The sequence below is a fragment of the Anas platyrhynchos genome, chromosome 9 (assembly GCF_047663525.1).
Source record: "Anas platyrhynchos isolate ZD024472 breed Pekin duck chromosome 9, IASCAAS_PekinDuck_T2T, whole genome shotgun sequence".
Classification (NCBI taxonomy): Eukaryota; Metazoa; Chordata; class Aves; order Anseriformes; family Anatidae; genus Anas; species Anas platyrhynchos.
In genome coordinates this window covers 21186893-21206277 of record NC_092595.1, presented here as the reverse complement: position 1 = coordinate 21206277, position 19385 = coordinate 21186893, and the positions used below count along the sequence as shown (strand labels likewise).

Genomic DNA, 19385 nt, shown 5'->3' with positions numbered 1-19385 from the left:
CCAGAAACCAGGTAGCCCTGTGAGTCCCCCCACTCCTGCTTATGATTCAGCAAGTGGTGGAGAAGCCAGGAGCGTAGTCCAGAATGTTCTACACACTTACATAAGGGCCACAGGTGGTCTAGGTGATGTTACACCTAGAAATCTGGTCTGTGATGGCTGATTCATAAGCCAGTGTGGGATGCTTGCTGGAAGGGTGATGGATCTGAGACCTAGCTTATTTTTACAAGTACGTCTGTGTGTGGCTAATTAGCTAATGTGCCTCAGTGGCTTTCAGGGTAGACTGCCCACGGGCTGTACAGATGTACCTTGTGAGATCTTAACTGACAGTTAGCATCTTTTCTAATTGATGGTATCCAGCAGTTGCAGCTGCTTCAGGGTATACAATTATGAACAATAACCTGTCTGCTTTTTTACAAAATGTGTGTAGCCTTGCTTATCTCAACCTTTCTCTTCTGCAGTGATCCACCTCATGGAAAAGGTCTAGCACAGCAATCTAGAAGATGCTCTAAATCTGCAGCAGGGCAGTGCTGATGCAAGCTGGCTGCAGGTGTCCCTGCTGTGGCTGGCTGCCCTTCGTTCAGATTTGTGATGTGTAATCACTATTAATGTAACCAATATTTATTAGCCTACATGCTGCAAATATTACCGTGTTTGCATCTGTGAAGTCTTGCCTCTTCCTTTCTTGGAAGCAATAAGAGCCATGCAAGAATTGGAAAACTTAAAACATGAGCTGAGAATGATGTGAAGGAATCACGTGTTGGTAGAAAGCAGATTTATAGCTGAAATGTTCCACTAATCCCAAACCCATCTGTTTGATACTCTGTCCTGAGAACAGATTTCAAAGTGGTTTTGAAATACTGATCTTGCACTGAAATTCTGATCTAGTGTTAATGTCAAGTTAAGAGATGTTTTGTACGTATGTGAGTACATGAAAACTTGCTGGGAGGGCTGTGGTGGACTTTTTTTTTTTTTTTTTTTTGTACACAGAGCTTGTATTTTTCAAATTGAAGGCTTAAAGTTCTGTTGATAATTAGGGCAATATAGCATCCCAACATACAACAAATACAAGCACCTTCTGACAGCACATCAAGGAGTGCTGCTGACTTGTCAGCGAATTAAATATAAAGGCAATACAAGCCAGACCAAATAGTGGCTGGCACTTAGATCAAATGGATAGATGTTCTTCCCTTTCTCATTAAATCTGGCATGGTAAGGATAGTGATTAATAGCTGTTAAAAGCACAAAAGCTTGGAAGCATTAGTCAGCTTGTTTCTCAGGAGGCTGTAGTTAAGAGGAAACTGGGATTTGGGATTCCTGCATCCTGTCTGTTAAACCATGGAAGTCTGTGCCAAGGGCTCTTCTCCAGGAGCTCTGAGCTGATGGCAGATATGCCCAGTGCGCATCTTCTCTCTCCCTCTCTCTCTTCTCAGACACGTTTTAACTATGATGCTATTATTTCTGATGCACCATTATTAAATGTACAAAATATCAAATGTGCCTAATTAAAACATTTGTAGGTCTGGTTTAGTAACCGTCGTGCTAGATGGAGGAAACAGGCAGGAGCCAACCAACTGATGGCTTTCAACCATCTGATCCCAGGAGGATTTCCACCCAGCGCCATGCCAACTTTGCCGACATACCAGCTCTCTGAGCCATCCTACCAGCCCACCTCCATACCGCAAGGTACAGTAGCAAACAGGTACTTGGTTAACATAGTGTTATTGGGGGGTTCCTGTCTTGATCTGTTACAGAAACATTTTCTTGGCAAATATAGAAAAAAAGAGTGTTGGCTACTTTAGGGTCCGAATCAGTGATGGCCTTGTGAGCCTGCTTATTTTAAACATGTACAGATTAGTGTTTGTTTTGCTGCGAGAAAGAGATGGTCACACACGAAGGGTGCTATAGGGAAATAATAGCCTCATGCACTGCAGAGGAGCTCTGCTGGTACTGTGATGTGCACGTTTCCCTACCTTTGTGCTGCATTGGCCTCCTTTGCTGAGAGTGTCGTGTCCTGTCCTCTTCATTGCTTTTGATGCTGCTGCACTGGAAACTTCTGTAAGTACTCTGAGTAGTTACCTGGTGTTGGAAATAAACAGCTCTTCAGACCACCATTTTGCATCAGATAGTAGCAAGTCTCAGTATGGTAAAAATCGTTCTTAACTTTACCAAGTGCTTTGAACTCGGATGGATTGGAGCAGGGGAAAACAGAGCTTTAAATCTAGGTTATACTAGATTCTACTCTTACGGAAAAGCCTTATAGGTGAGGTTGTATAAGCCAAGTTACTGTTACTGCACTCTCTTTGCTGCCTCCATGAGGCATTGTATGCTAACTGTTGGTGGATGTTGTTGCCAGGTTATGTTCTAATTAGGGGAATTTTGTAAAGCCCGGGACTTCTCCCATCCATTGCTAGTTTCAGTATAAACCATGGCAGAATTTCTGTGCTGCGATGAGGAAGGGAATAAGCCTGTCTTCCAAACAAACAAAGCTTTGCCTTTGTGCATATATATATTTTTTACATGCTTATATATAACTATATAAACCATATAAAATATATTTATTTGTATATATTATATATAATTTTGTGTTGTCAATTCTAAACAATGTGCCTGCTAAGAATTGTCTGAAAAGTGCCTGTGTCTGTTGTTATGGTTTTTACAATCCATTTAATAATGGTGATTTCATGGAATTTTTATGTCATTTAACTGGCCAGCTAAATATCCAACAGTGTTGAAGGCTTACCATTCTGTATAACCAGTACTTACATGAAGGTTCTGGTGAAATTATATCAAGTCGAGCTTCACATAATGAACTTATTACGCCAGGAAAAAAAAGGAGGAAAATGATCAACATGTTTCTTTTGCTTCCAGCCGTGTCTGATCCAAGCAGTACAGTCCATAGACCTCAGCCTCTTCCTCCAAGCACTGTACACCAAAGCAGCCTCCCTTCGAATCCAGAGAGCAGCACTGCCTATTGCCTACCCAGCACCAGGCATGGATTTTCCAGCTATACAGACAGCTTTGTGCCTCCGTCCGGGCCCTCAAATCCCATGAACCCTGCCATTGGCAATGGCCTTTCACCTCAGGTCAGTCCTGTGTTTTCAGACAGAGGATTTGCTGTATACCAGAACCAAAGAGTCTATTCCCTCAGGCCACAGTATAATGAATTGCCAAATTTAAACCATAATGTATTCTTTATACAAGCCACATGATTTCAGTTTGCTAGTTTCCTTCTTTTTATTTTTTTCTTCCTACTGACTGAATCAAGAGTCATAGCTTATATTTAATTTCAAGTGATTTATAATGTAATCATGCAGGCTTTGTGTTTACATTCAGTTGTCAAGCATTGGTAATGTACTGCTATTTTTCTGAAGATCCATGGCTAGGTACAGAATGTAGATCTTGTAGTTTTTGTGTGAATAAAATTTCTTTAAAATAACCTCACAGAGATTTTACCAAACAGTGCGGGAAATCACAGGCAGGTTGTACTAAGGGAGTTCCAAGGGCTGAACAATACACATTGAGCTGAGCTGTAATCGAGTTATAAATACATAAATTAGGAGTATTACTGCTCTTTGGCAATATATAAATGCATGAATACCATAATTGTTTTTCTAATTTGCATGAGCTCTTTTTAGGAAATCATGTTAATAAATTGCCTTGATAATTGAGTGTCAAAAGGTTGGTTAAATTTTCCTACATGTGGCATCTGTCTGAAGCTGACATTATTAGTTAAACTTGAATAGATGGCAGTTTATTTTATTAGCAGAAGCTTTGCCCAGGTGCTCAGAAAGAGATGTCCAGTAAATTCTGAGAAGTCACAAAGAGGATGCAATCTATAATTACAATCAGGAATCTCTTCAGGGCTGAAAGTGAGAGTTTTAACGGCTTTATCTTCTTTCTACCCTTTTTTCCTCTCAGTGGTTAGAAAAACAGAGAGAAGCTCAGAATGACACAAATGAAAAGTGAAAAGACAATTATACTCAATTACACACTAATCACTGACTATCACCACTGCCTAAGCAGGGAGAGGGCATTCTAATAGGCAGAAAATGAGATTTTAATGGCACAAAGGGTGGCCAAAATAACAACTCGTATATCTTTGCCTCCTTCGTTTTCTTCAACTTGTGGTTTGCATCTCGGGAGTACAGTTCCTGGTTCCTGTGCAACGGTGATAACTCTGTGCAGCTGAAAAGTTCAAAGGCACTGGAGTTGAAAAGAATGAATAACAAAGGCAATGAAATAAACATTTTTGCCCAAAGGCAAAAGTTCATAAACCCTTTTTTGTAACAGTAAATGTAATTAAGTTTCACAGATTCCTATAGCATAGAGTGGGGTACAAAACTTTATGGCTTGAAACCTCAGGAAAAAAATACCAACAGAAAAACAAATGGATGTACTTCCAACAAGGCTTGAATGGATTTTGTTCTAAAGAATTCTGATTTATAAATGCAATCCCCAACAAAAGCCAAGACACTATACTAGTTGCTTCAATTTATATATATTTTTTAATGGATGGTTTCATAGTGTGCAAGGCTTCCACAATTTTGACATAAATATCTTTCTGGGATTCAGTGTTAATCCATCAAAAGTAGTTGTTAGTGTCAGTTTAAATGTATGTTGGTTCTGGCTATGGAAAATGTGATCTTTTTTTCTTTCACAAAGCTTTTATTGTCTGTGACATAGAAGTTGAGCACAACAGTAAAGAAATCTTGTGATGTCTGGGAAAGTGGGACAAAAAAGTGAGGCCAGGTTTCCTCCCCCCCAAAGTCTTGCTGATTTGAGGTTTGATATAATTAAAAAGAGATCCCAGAGCAGATTAGACTTCTTTAATCAGTTGCTGGGCTTCTTTACACCCAGCCCTGTCTTTAAGCTATGAATCTTCTGTTTTTTTTTTTTTGTTTTTTTTTTGTTTTTTTTTTTTTAAAAAAAAAAAACAACAATTTTTAAAAACAACAACAAAAAAAACAATCTTAGGCATTTGAAACGTTTTTCTTCCCCAGTGTTTAAAGCTGCTGGCCTTATTTTTCACCTTTACCAACAAGTGTAGGAGGAAGCTGATCACTCAAAAACTAATGTCATGTTCATCATGTTCATCACTGCAAGTACACAAGAGATTAGTTATATCCATTTAGATGTTGAACAGCTTCTTGACAACTGAATGATGAACCTGACTGGCTGATAAAGATCTTTCATTCACCCAACAGAGCAAACAAACTAACTAAAAAAAAAAATCTCTGAAATACTCGTGCAGCGTTACCAACAGATCTTCTGAAACAGTTTTAGGGCCTAAACAAAGACTGAGATGCCACGGTGTTAAATGCCATACCTAGGCTTTGTGCTTCTGCAGCTATTTCTGTCCTTTTCCTTGGGTGAACTATGTACATAATGTGAAACAAACTGTGGGACTCTAGAGAAACAATTGTGCTTTATGCCTGAATGACGAGCCTAAAACATTGGTGTCACGTATGTGCTGCACTTCTGGGTGTGAAATGCTGCTTCACTTGGGGGTTTGGTCTCAGGTCAGGCTTCTTCGGGACCCTGCATGCAGCAGGTGGCCAGGTGCTGGCCAAGATGGGAGGTCAGTGTAGCCAGAAAGTCTAAACCAGTCCTGTGCTGGGGATCTTATGAAGAGAAAAACAGGAATTTTCTTGCTGAGTGGCCGTGTTGCAGTGCCCTGTGTGTGTGTGTGGAATTTAGATGAGAAGGAAAGAGAGTCTTTTTACTAGCTGGTGGATTTTTGACCACAATAAATCTGGGTGTGTGAGCAATTAGCATAATGTTTCCACCCATCGATGTCTCTCTCAGACGAGCACGGGATATACTGTGTTTAAAGCTGAATTTACAGTGACCCAGGGCTCTGTCTGAAGCCCAAATAGTCTTTTGCAATTAAAAAAAAAAAAACAAAAAAAAACAACAAACCAAACCTCAGAATATGCAGACCAAAATCTAATATTCACAGGATTGTAGTCTTGCCAGACACAAAACTCCTCTTCCTCTTTGACTTCAGTTTATTCTAAATGAGGGTCTGACATGCGCTGGGGAATGCTTTATTTACTGTTCAGGATGTTTTCTTTCTATCTTTGTTCTTGGGGCTGATGGACAATGTGCTGGTTAAGGCAAGCACTGGGTGAAGCACAGAGGAAAAGTGGAAATGAGTAGGGTGCTGTAACTTTATTTTTATCATGTTAGCCATGAACTTGGAAGGCAGAGGACTGTCTTGGTCAGTTTTAATAAGCAGAATTCTCCTTAAGGTACCTGTTTTGCTGGCTGATAGATTGTTGGGAAATACAATGTTCTTGTTTATATGAATGATAGAATAGGGAGAGTCGCATCTTATTAACATTCAACCCTTTTTAACATCAAGACAAGATCTGCAGATGCTCTCCAGATGACGGATGATCCTCCTTGTTCATCTGGTTTGCTCGTTACTACCTGGCTGTGGTGAGAACCCCTGTCTCTCAGACCTGCAGAGGGTTGCCTTTTGCAGGAATGAGACAGTGATGGATGTCTCGGGGAGCTGATATCCAGGAGCGTCCTTGTTTGTATTTGATGAAAAAGCAACCAAACCACAAGCACTCCATCTCAGCCAGAGCTCTTTCAGTATAACGTCAGAACGGAGATTATTAGTGTGTAATATATGTAAATTGCATATTTTTTGTGTTTTCTATGCCTATTATGCAGCTTCTTGGCTTTCATGCATACGTTTATGGGAATATTGTATTTCCTTTTCAAATTAGGCTTCAGTTGCACAGTGCATTTTCTTTTAACAAAAATTTGTTAACTCAAAATTGTTAGGGAATAGCATATCTCTCCGTTAATGTGTGTGTGCGGGACTTAAGCGTGCCTCTGAACTGCTATGTCACTTTGTGATCGTGGCATTAGCAATTACCCCCAGTGTAAATTACCCCCAGGTTGTAAAGCAGCAGACGGGCTACCACAACGTGGGTCTTGCGAGTGCTGCAGGTGTATGGTCCTCCTAGAGAGCAGATTGTTTTTAAGACAGGATTTCAATATTTTGAACCGCTTCATTTAAGATAAGGAAAAAGTCTTTTCCGGTGTACACGGACATCCCTTGACCTTGTCATGTGCTTTTTATTAATGTCAAAGTAGCACAGTTTGCCCTACACCGTGCGGTTCAGACAGTTTGCAGGTTTTGAAGGGTGCTATTTCAGACTGCTCTTGGGTTCAGATCGAGCAGCAATACTGTACGCACCTTGCTGCCCGTGAGGCTACTTGCTTCCTGCATTTAACATATAGGATACCCGGGCTTAAACACTGCTTCACTGTTAATTTTTTTAATGAAAAAAGAATGAATGTATGCGACCTGTATCCCACTGGACATCAGGCTGTTTTTTTCCTCCTTGCCCTCTAGAAAACTTCGGAGTCCTTTTTCCTCTCCCTTATTGTCTTCCTGACTGAGTCAAACTAGCAGCTTTAGAGATTGTATTTTCAAAATGGGAAGTGGACTGAATGTTGAACGCTTGCACAGAATATCATAACAGTCTTGAAAATACTTTGCAGTTCTCATGTAATTACCTGGAGCTCAGGAACAATCTTGATAAGAAAATTCCAAACTTTTTTTTTGTGAACAGTAGTAAAAATACCAGCTGTTTCAAGGTTTCTTTCTTCTACTGTCAAAACATTTCACTGCCTGAGTTTAAGAATTAACCTGTAACTCTTCTTGCTGAGATAGATCTTAAGTAATTGGCTTCTCTTAAGTCTTTGAGAGCACTTGGTTTTCATTAAGCTGAAGTATGGATCTGATGGCAGCTGTCAAATCAGTTAAATATGTTCATATTGTCTTGGAAACTCTGTTTTTAAGGGAACACTGGGACCAGTGGCTAAAACCTTGCATTTCCTCATTAACAGAAACAGGAAGAAAAAATGCAACTATTAATTTCTTATTATGTTCTTTCCAGTACCTTCTAATTAGTATCCAACTGGTTGTCCATAGAAAACATTTCATTTGAATCTAAGTCCCACACCAGTCAGAAGCTCATGACATTTGTAACTGAGGTCTCAACTTTGAGAGTTCTTCACTTAATGGCCAAGAACATGAGACAGAGGTCAGGGATTCCTTTGTAAGGAAGAAAGTTAATTCACGTGGTATGATTTTAATGAGCTCTTTTTTTTTTTTTTTTTTTTTTTTTTCTTTTTAAAATAAAAAAGGTGAGAATGGGGAACAAAAGTTAATTGATTATTTCTGTTTCTGGAGTGTGATACAAATACATGGGATACAACAGTTTCATAATTGTTACCTCACAAAAATAATAACATGATTTTTAAATTATCATGATTATTAATGCATATCATAATTATATAGCACGTAACAGGTATCAATATGGTATATATTACATCGTTATATATTGATTATATAATATGTAGTTATAATATACACATTAATGTATTTATTATATATGTGATCTCTCTATATTAGTATAAGTACAACAATAAACCGGTGACCTTACATTTTCAATGTCCACCTTAACTTATCTCCCTTGTCCTTTTTCCACCTTCACCCTCACCCTGCCAGAAATTTTTCTGGGGCAGGATTCAGCCTCCAAAAACAGGTCTGCTCTTACAGCTTGGAAATCTTACATGGAAATATTAAAAAAAGCTCTGGACTTTGCTGGAACTTCTAGCCAATTGTACTGTAATTTTATAAGAACAAATATTTAAAATATTTAAACTATAGGTCTCTTGAACACAAAAATGTAAGAGTAAAATAACAAAATATGTATAAAATATAAGTGTAGTGACTTTTTTTTTAATCCCTTTTTATCATGTTACAGCCCTCAAACAATAATATAACAAATTTTTAATTGTGTTTGAATTTTTCCTTCTTAAGTCGTTTCACTTTGGCATTATAAGAAGATACCACTTATCCAGAAACCTTGACTGCTGTTAAATTTATATATTTTGAAATAGTCTATGGTTTTGAATGCTAGATGGATCGCTGTTGCTAGGTCTGGATGCTGTTTCATGACAAAAATTGTTCAGATGAAAATTTCTTTCAAAAACAAAACCTGAGCTTTCTCCACCCCGACAACTCCCAATTTATCTAATTTATTTTTATTTACATGAGAGTTTAAAACAAACTATGGTTAAAAAAAAAAAAGTACAATTGCTGATATGTTATATTTTTAAATTTGTGAACAAGTATTTGTGGTAATTTCATGTATGACTTTTAAAAATAAATTAATTAACAGACGTCACAAGAAACAGAAAAATCAGTCTGTACAATGCGACGTTGAAAGTTTTAGAATTCCCACAAAACTGACTTATCTGTTTTCATAATAATTTGTATCATTTAGAATATACATAGGATGAATATTCAACTGTACTGCAGCCCTTAAAAGTACTTTTTTGCTTTTGCTACACTTAGATGTTAAACCACGTAAGTGAAATTATGAGTCAGCTCTTCATATAGTATGTGATTGGCATGCACTAAACTTTTAATTTTTTAATGAATTTATGAAATGGAAATATCAACAGGAATCTAAATACTTGCATATTTATTCAACTAATGGCTGGTACGTGAATGAGGGTTTTGTCGTGAATAATCACAGATGGCATGCTTAAGTAACTACTTATGCTCTGTGTTTTAGATTTCCTAAGGAAAAGACTAAGAATACCACAGTGTTATTCAGTGAAAAGCATATATTGTGGCAGAATCAGAAAGAGCAAAATTTCATCCATAGCAAAGTTATTCTAGAAAGTGATGCCTCTGTCTGTAAATGCATGGGACTCAATTTGCTTCAAAATTTGCTACGTCTCAAGAGAGAACTGCTTTAATTTTTCCATTGATTTTTGCCAGGGTATCAGTAGCAGCCCTAATTTTATAAATTGATTTGGTTTTATAAAAGGAAGACTGAATGCTGAGTCAGAATGCAAAGAGGCTTACCCTGGCCCAGTTGGCAAAATAGGTGCACGTTTGTCCCCGGCGATGATTAGCCTGGCATTAGAGTCCCTGGCATAGACATTATTGAAAGCCTCTTGTTTGACGTTCAGAGAGAACAACACCATGTGCCCCAGTTGTGAAGGGGAGGTATGTCAGAGTCCAGCTGTCTCTAACTTTTTCATGATGGCTGGAATCTTCCTTTTGTATTTTGGGTTGAGAAGGTGGGAGAAGAGTTCATGGAGAAAGGGTAACATGACCCAAAATTTAGGCATGTTATGAACCGTTGTAAGTAATATTGCCATATTTAAGCATTTAAACTCACAAGCCAACACCTACAATATACAAGACTGCCTAACAGTTTTGAGATGCTTAATATTTATGTATTTAAAACATAAATATTTAAATACATTTTATATATTATATATAAATAATATATTTAAAAAATGAGTATATGTTCATCTTTGGGTCTTCTGTTTTGCCTTTTCAGTCTTATTGATGTTTTTGAAGCTTTTCCATTTCTAATTCTAGAGAATTCCTTTCTCTTAATTATTTTGATGGTGTTACCTAGCCCTGTGCTTCCATGATCCAATGACTGAAAAAAGGCACTGATTTAGTGGCAGACTGTGGTAATGCTGTGGTCATCAGTAATCTCCTGTAGATAAAAATACAGTTCTTGAAGGATCAAGTTATCATCTCAGTTATCCTAACTGTACACCACTGCACCTTCTCTGATTTCACTGTAGCTACCACTGATGTCTGGTGGTGTGAAATCACTGAGAGGCCTCATTTGATTTGATTATGCAGAAGGTCAGATTGTTGGATGTTCAAAGTCAGTGTATTTGCTCCAATTTACACTAAGCAGCTATTTGGTTCCCAGTGCTTGCCACTGGGGGGGAAAAAAAATCTCTTGGGTCTCTTCATATATAAAAGCAGAAGTATTCATATTTAAGAAATAGCAACATAGTTCTAGGACCTTACGGGCATACGTCCATGTAGCTAATTAATCTAATTTAATCTTCTAAAATCTGTCATTCTAGCACATTAGGACAATCATTTTTGTGGTTTACAGTGCAATATTTTGTTTTTGAGAGACTTTTCTACAGTGAAAAGAGTTAACAGCAGGTAATGCCATTCATCTCAGAAGGAGTTTGAAATTTTCACTGTTTGTGATGAATGAGGGTATCTGACCCACATCTGTTTTACATTAGAATGGAACATTGCCCTGACATCGTTAGGAGCATTTGTCAAGATTCCCTGGACAGAGCTTCTGTAAATTACATGCTGCAAATGTGTCAGGGTCAGATAAGAGGATATCATTAACTCCACTAAAGTTTACTCATGATTCTGTCAGTTCAACTTAATACGTTAACTGCCAACAATTTTCCTTGAGCTGTTTCATTAAATCTTTCATTCACAGGAGGGAGGAAAAATGTATCACTGTACCCCCAAAAATATTGCACATGTTCTTTTCTCATAAATCATATTAATTGCAGACATGGTCACAAAGCATATTAAATGCAGGCATGCGTAAATGAATTAAAACATATGAGAATTTTATTGTGCCTATGGTAGGTCCTACATCCTAAAATACCAACCACATTAACAGGCATAATGTTTCATTTAAATGGAATAAGCCTTTTCTCAGTTTAATGGACTTTATTTTGTTGATAATAGAAGTATTTTCTAATAGCTGATAATGGACCAGATGTTGCGTACATGGTTTTCAAGGCTTTCATCATTCAATTTCTCTTCCTCTTTTTGGATCATAACCTCATCTAGTGATGCTGTGTTGACCCCACAGCTAAAGATTTATTCTAATGAATATTTTGGATTGTTTGGGATGTGTTCTCTGAAAACATTTCTGCAGTTTGATAGTTGCAGTTCACTGTGTTCTTCCTGATATTTCCAAATGAATCTTTGTTTTCTAATGGAATGTAATTATTTTATTAATTATCTGTAGTGTCTTTTATTGCATATACCCACATTTCTAAACCTTACAGCCTGGTGGTCTGTGTTTTTTTTTGTTGTTGTTGTTTTTGTTCTTGTTTTTCTTCCATGTATAGGAATTATTTTCTAAAATAAATTGAATAGTTTCAGCAGCATTTACTTCTAGGTCTTAAATCAGCATTTTGATTTTCTTCTTTTTAACTTCTTTGGGATCCAGCTCAGTGTGGGTGACAATTACCACTTCAGTTTTCCCAAATTAATTCAGAGGGAAGTACATATTTTCCAGTAATTTGGCTGGCATGTGGACTGAGCAAATATTTTGTAATAATTAATGAAGAACCAAATCTATTTACTTATTTAGAACTGTACTGTTTCATTCTAGCAGAAGATCTGAGCTGCAAAACCCAGATCTTCATGTCTCTCATATGCTACTAAGCTGAGGGTGCTGAGTATCTGGCAGACGTGGCCCATTAATGGCCATCTAATTGATTAGGTGAAAGTCAGCCATGCCCTTCCTGTAACTCCGTGTATGGGTGATAAGGTCATGGCACATACCATGCAAAAGACTTCCACCCTGAGGCTACTTCCCTTATAGCTTTCCAAACAGACATAACCAAAAATCTAATTATTTAGATACTAATCAACTGCAGGATGATTCCTAAGGCTTCTGAAGAAGATATTTCTGAGAAGATCGTTGCTTCAGTTTTCTCCACCTCAAAGATAAGGAGCTGTGTCAGTTCTGCTCCAAAGCGTCTGTTAGGTGCATGTGCTCTTAATAAAAGATACCTAAAGACTTGTATTATTATCTGAATAATTTTTAAAAAATTAGATCTCATCAAGTGCTAACTCTAATTTGTCAGAGAAAACAAATCCCTCTCCAAATACAGATGCTACCAAACTTTGAGTGTGTTTTGAGACCAGGTATGGATCCACATTTAGATTTCAAGGGTAATCTCTAATTCTAAAATAAATTCCAGTCCCAAAGATTTTAGGCTCAGTGTTTTTGCTGTCAAAATCCCAATGATATTATCTTGGGCTCTGTTCTATTGGAAATATTAAACAGAAAAAGAGTTTAGTTACTTGGAGTATGTAGTTGGTAAAACAGCTGCTTGCCCAACTTAGCAATCGGTCATAAAACTCGTGGTAGAGATGATGTGTGGTGTAAGAGCTTGCACGCAGAGGAGGCTGGCATCAGGACTCCAGCGGGGCTGTGAGGCAACACAAGCCCGGGTTGTTCTCCCTGCTCTTGAATTTGGAACGGAACATGCTAAAATCCAGTAAACAGTGGGATCACGTAGGTGATGTACAGGAATGGAAAGGGTTGTGCGCTCGTCTCAGATTCCTGATAAACCGTGTTTGTATTCAACTGTAGTCAAAACCATGATACTTGTGCCAATATAAATATTTTTCAAATCAGTAATTTTCAGTGTGTTTAAGTTATGTTATAAATTTTTGCTGATTTTTCTATTCTTTTAAGTCTGTAACCTTAAATTTAAAGGATGAAGATTAGTATAACCTGTGTTCTTTTGGGTTATAATATATTTAATATTGTATCCTCCTGATGCAATGTCAGTTCACTAAACATGCTGGATTTTCAGGATCATATTATTTTCCAAAAGTACAAGAAAAATATTTGTAGTTCCTAAAATAGCAAAACTTACTAAAGCAATCTTTAAAAAATTTAATATTTTTCAGGATCCGATTTTCAGGAGAAAAAGTTGAGAGGCCAGTTGTTTCAATTTTTAGAGTTGTTTGGGACAAAATACCATGCAGGCTGTCATTCTAGTAAGATGACTTTTTAATCTATAGCAGTTACAAGGACTTTTTAAATTGCTTTTTATTAATTTCAGATTCTTTTAATAGGCTTTATTCATTGAAAAGGTGATTTGAATTAAATATAAAATACCTTATAATCTGAATCCAAGTTCTTTATTTGTGTTTTTAACTTAAGTGAAAAGATTTCAGTATCTAAATGACATCTATGGATATACTTCATTTTTTTGGATGAATACTACAATTTGTGAAACTTTCAGAAAATACATTGAGTTAGACTCACATTTTCTGATTAGTGGAACTTAAGTGAAAACTCTGTTGCTATAAGTAGAATTGAACTTTTCTGAGCTTTTTTTTTTTTTTTTTTTTTTTTTTTTGTCTCAGTGAGATGTCTTGAGTATATCTGATGCAGAAATGTTTTTATGTTTTTGATGCAGGCAGCTGGGTGTCACTTTTTGAAGTACTGTGCTTATGCCTCTTGTTCTTTTCCTTATCAGACAGGTCTTACAAGACCTGGATTTGTCTTTCCTCCTACTTAAGTTATGATCCCTTGGGCTTGTTTCACATATTTATTAAAAACAAACAGAATTCAGAGCTTGCAGACCTGGGACGATGAGCTCCTTACAACAATAATCCCCCTTCTTTTGTGATGTAAAATAAAAACAGTTCAAGAAGGGGCACCAGAACTTTAGGAAACAGACATGTTCATATTACCATGGATTTATTCTTTACAAAATAAACTGCAATTTTAATAATTTTTGTAGGTTGTGTTAAGAAGTGCAGTAAAGCAAAATGCTTCTCAAAAAGGCATGTATCAGATATCTGTAATGCCTTTTTTGGAGGAAGAACAACCAGAAAATTACCAAAATATGCTGTTTTGGCAGAAGCTGTATGTGATCCCTCAGTTTTAACCTGCAGACTGTTTCTCGGACTTTGAAGTGCAATTTATTCCAACAGAAGCAAGCTATTCTCTCAATAGGGCTTATTTTCAAAATGTTCCTAGAGTTGTGCTGGGAATGGGAATACAAATTCTGTAGTGTGAGTTCATTTTTGTAATTCAAGAATTTACAAGAGAGTGGCTTCCCTCACTCCTGTTCAGAAACGCAGGAATTTTGGAAATTTTTTGTGGACTTCTGCTGGAAATCACAACCTAGCGGGCTGAGCTTTTTTAGAGAAAACTATATAATTTTCTGAAATTTTTTGTCACCTAATCTCAACACTGTTGTTGATTTTGTAACTGTTTGTGTATGGGCAGCTTATTAAGGGAGTCAAAGCTGACTTGAAGCCAGTCTGGAAAGCCATACCCTTTCTGTTGTCCTCTCTAACTCAGATTATTAAATTGAGAAGTGGTATTATGACCAGTGTTTTTTCACATTCATTTCTTCAGAGCAGCTCACAGTGCATCCAGCAGCAGGAGCTAGGGCTGCTCTGCCTGTTCCCCACATACTCATGTTCTTCTTTGTGCTGGGATTCTTTATTACTTCTGTCAGTGGTGTTGCTGTGATCCACTCCAAATTATTTTCATTTTAGTGACTGCTGATCTTAAGGGAAAAAAAAAAAAAGTTGTAAACTTCCTTGTAGCTTTTCTGTGTTGGTAGACCATGAAGAGCAGCATGGCTAAAAAGCCACTACCAGTTTCTTACTCTCTTGTAATTGAGTCCTCGAGGAATAAACATCTGCAGGGGCATAGGACCAGGCACTCAAAAATCATAATAGGTTTTGATATTACTTTTCCTTCTGTGGCCTTGGTATTGATTTTTATGGGTTGCTAACCATCAGTTTTTATTTTTGATGGATTACATATTTTTTTCTTCTCTTTGTATTAAAGCATAGACTGAATACGAAGTCCACCTATTTTAGGAAATCTAATGTCAGGCTTGAGGGCTCCTGTGGCTCTATATGCAATACAGTTTCCCATGTATTTTAACTCTATTATTCTGTTTTTAATTTTAGGTAATGGGACTCTTGACTAACCATGGTGGTGTGCCCCACCAGCCCCAAACTGATTATGCCCTGTCCCCTTTGACTGGGGGCCTGGAGCCTACCACCACGGTCTCAGCCAGCTGCAGTCAACGGCTAGAGCACATGAAGAGTTTAGACAGCCTGCCTACGTCCCAGTCCTACTGCCCACCAACCTACAGCACCACGGGCTACAGCATGGACCCTGTCACAGGCTACCAGTACGGACAATATGGACAAAGTGAGTACTGGGACATTTGCACAGTGAAGTGCGGCAGCTGTTTATCAATGATCTGTATTTTCTGTCTGGAACAAAGAAAATCATGAGAATAGATCCTAATGGCTGACTGCTACTTCTCTCCAAAGCTGAGCAGAGAGCACTGGTGAGACAGCTGATTGTTCAAGCAAGATTTCTGCTGCATAATTATTTTCTTAAGTGATGTCAACAACATCTTGATGTTATTAATTGTTGAGACATGAAACCTGATTGCCATTAGGTAAAACATAAGGGTTGTCCAAAATGAAATAACCACTGGCATTCCATTATTAGAAACACATGTTCTTAATGAGGTCAGCTCAAGAATCATTACAGTATATAATCCTAGATACATAGAGTTTTGTCAAACTTGTCCTAGGAATAAAAATATTAGTCCCTTTCCTTTGATATATCAGTATTAAATATGACAATGTCAACCTGTAGTTGGCATGGCCCCATGCTGTGAGGTTGTCACAGCATGACTTAAAAAGCTTCTTTTGTTTTTTTTTGCAGGTGCCTTTCATTATCTGAAGCCAGATATTGCATAAATGAACTGTCCACTTCAAGTTAAAGCTGGTGTTGTTTTCCGGTCTCACTCCAGTACTTGGATACCAGGGATCTTCTCAACACACTGCAGTCTAAACTGGGGCAATCCCAAGGAGAGGAGCAGGCTTGTTATGTTCTCTCAGTCATAGCTTTTAGTAGACTTTTGAAGGCTGGACAAAGCTATACAGAAGACAAAGGCCAAAAGCAATAATGAATAAATAAATGCGACATGGTTCATTATGAATGGGTATACAAAACAGAGCAGTATTTAATATCGCTGCCTGGCAAAACATTCCGTTTTTTGTTTTTGAAATTAATGTTCATTGATTGGGGCAAATGGAACATTTGAAAATGGAACATTTTGAAATTTAACAGTTGATCTCTGCATACTGTGACTCATCTGACATCCAGTGCTGACTTTAGTCTAACTTTAAAGCTGCCCAGTTTCTGAAGCGTGGGCAGCAGAACCTCTTTCATTTTACACACTGGAAATTGTCATCAAGAGGAAATATCACAGTCCATAGGAAGCTAGGATAAGTGCAAAAGACTTCCAGAGCAACCTACTGGTTATCTTACCATGCTTTTGTAATCATGTTGTCAATAAACGTAACTTGCAAGTTTTACTTTACCAAGAGACAAGATCTTGTGTAACATGAAAAACACACTTTATCTTTTTATGTGGAGTTTTCCTAGTCCATTGTACCTTTTCGAACAAACACAGAGGAAGAAAACCAACAACGTGACTGATTTTTCACAACTGCCTAGCAATGTGCAATACTGTGTACCTCACACAAACTTTGGGATCATCCAAAGTCATATAGATAGAATCAGAACTATATTTTTGCAGGTACTTTTATTTTTGCAGTGCATAGTTCCTGATGCTGATGAAAAAGTACAGAAATGTTGCAGTGTGCTGGACAACTAAAATCCAGCTTGCTAATCATGATTTAAAGGTCATTTTCAGGAAACAATAAGAAAAAATGATTACGTTTACATTTTTTAGTGATGTACAGGACATTAACAGAGATGGACCTGTACATGACACATTTGTTTAAATTATACAGTGATATCCAATATAGAAAATAATTATAGGAACCAAGGTTTACAAGAAGTTTGCATTGTGACATTTTAGAATGTCAATAAATTTGTGTTTTGTGATGTTGAGAGGAACAGGAAGATGGAAGGCGGTGTTATTTATTTCTCTCTATTCTTGGAACAAAGAGGGAGGCAGAACACAAATACATTCCTTTTAGTGTTAAGGACTATGAAGTAGTGCATTAGACTAGGTTCAGTACAGAGGTTAGTTCACACATTGGTCTTAAGGATGAGGGAAAAATGAGATATCTTTGTGTTGCAGCCTCTACCAACAACATGTGTTGTAAAAAAATAAAAATCCAACAAGAAAAAAAAAAACAAACGTCTTTCATGTAAAAAGCTCAGTAAATATTTACTATTTATAATGAATAAACAGTTATGAAGACTTGCAAAGCACTGATGATTTTGTCCTAAAATGTAGTATTGTGCTAAATACATTGATACATTTTAATCTGAATACCATGAAGAAATAAACCATGTTATCTTCAACTTAAAGCTGTATTCCTTATGTAAGTGTCTTCTGCATGCATCCCAGAGCTGCAGTAGCCTTGGGCAGCCTCTGTGCCCGCTGCTGCTCCTATACCACTCAGCAGTCTGGGTTTGTTAAGGAGCTATGATATTTTGAAGTGCTACCGGTACTGTACGTCTTCCCAACAACAACAAAAGCCTCATGCCTTTGCTGTGCATTTGAAAGAGTTAAACCCAACACAAGGAGGTCAGCCAGGATGGTTTCACACAATGCCAGAACTTTGTAATCACTTATCTGATGTTTCTGTGGTGATTTTTTCCCCCCTTAAAAGCCTCAATAATTTGTTCACAGGGCTAACTTGGCACAAGCAGAGTGAACCATGGGGAAAGACCATTCTAAACAAACAGGATGTGCTTCAGTGGCACACTGGTGTTTGAAGCTTGGTGGACATGAAATTTCCTCAGTACTGGTGGGGGAAATTACTACCTTGAATTTTTCAGAGCCTACTTATGAACTCATTTAGTTTTTGCCTTCCCTTCCCTTCCCTTCCCTTCCCTTCCCTTCCCTTCCCTTCCCTTCCCTTCCCTTCCCTTCCCTTCCCTTCCCTTCCCTTCCCTTCCCTTCCCTTCCCTTCCCTTCCCTTCCCTTCCCTTCCCTTCCCTTCCCTTCCCTTTCTTTTTTGATGTAGTGATATTTTCTGTTGGAAAAGGAAGAAATAAACCTTAGAAAAGAACATAAAAAATGCTGAAAAATGGGGATTTTTTTTGGTTTGTTTTATGTTAATCTGGTACATTTTAAATTTTTGTGACAATTACAATTTAAGTATCTTATTAATACCTATTTTCATACTCTAAACAGCTCGTTTTTCTGTTGTTATTGTGTTCAGTGTTCATCTGTCCTCTCTTGTCTGAGTACTTGAGCACTGACATTTGCACAGTGTCCTAGGTTTGTTTGATAAAAAGCTCCAACAAGCCCTTTTTTTTCCCACTTGCAATACATTTATCATAAAGGACAGGACAAAAACCAGCCTGCACAGTTTGGAACTGGGTGAGGGCTGTGTGATTGTTCCTTCCCCAAAAGAAAGGGTGTACCTTTGTTACAGATATACATGCAGGATCATCGTAACACCACTTTTTCCATCTGTCATCCTCTATTCCAGCAGCTGTGGGGGGTGGGACAGAGCCGTGATTTCTCCCTCCATCCCGTAGAGCTGCTGGTGAGGTGCTTTCTGGACCTGAAGCTAGGCAGCGGGCATTTTGGCTGCCTCCATCCTCGGTTTTAAATGTCTCCAAAGATCTTCCTTGCATGAGATACCAGTGCAGAGCTGGTGAGACTGGAAACAAGACATGAGAAAATCACCCAGCCCTCTTGCAGGCAAGTTGTACAAGCAGAGACCTGGCATGAGCTCTGTCAGAGGAAGTGAGGAGCTGGGGGCAGAG

The 19385-nt window shown here is 37.8% G+C and overlaps 1 protein-coding gene across 4 annotated transcripts in view; it reads left to right on the top strand.

Moving 5' to 3' along the window:
- Window positions 1–18055, top strand: part of PAX3 (paired box 3) — a 79341-nt gene extending 61286 nt beyond the window's left edge. For 3 of the 4 annotated variants that reach the window (XM_038183383.2, XM_038183382.2, XM_038183381.2), the window contains exons 6-9: window positions 1518–1683; window positions 2869–3083; window positions 15575–15821; window positions 16350–18055. In XM_038183383.2, coding sequence (XP_038039311.1) covers window positions 1518–1683; window positions 2869–3083; window positions 15575–15821; window positions 16350–16384 — 663 coding nt within the window. In that variant the 3' untranslated portion in view covers window positions 16385–18055. 4 annotated transcript variants of the gene reach the window in all.
- Window positions 18056–19385: the final 1330 nt, after the last annotated feature.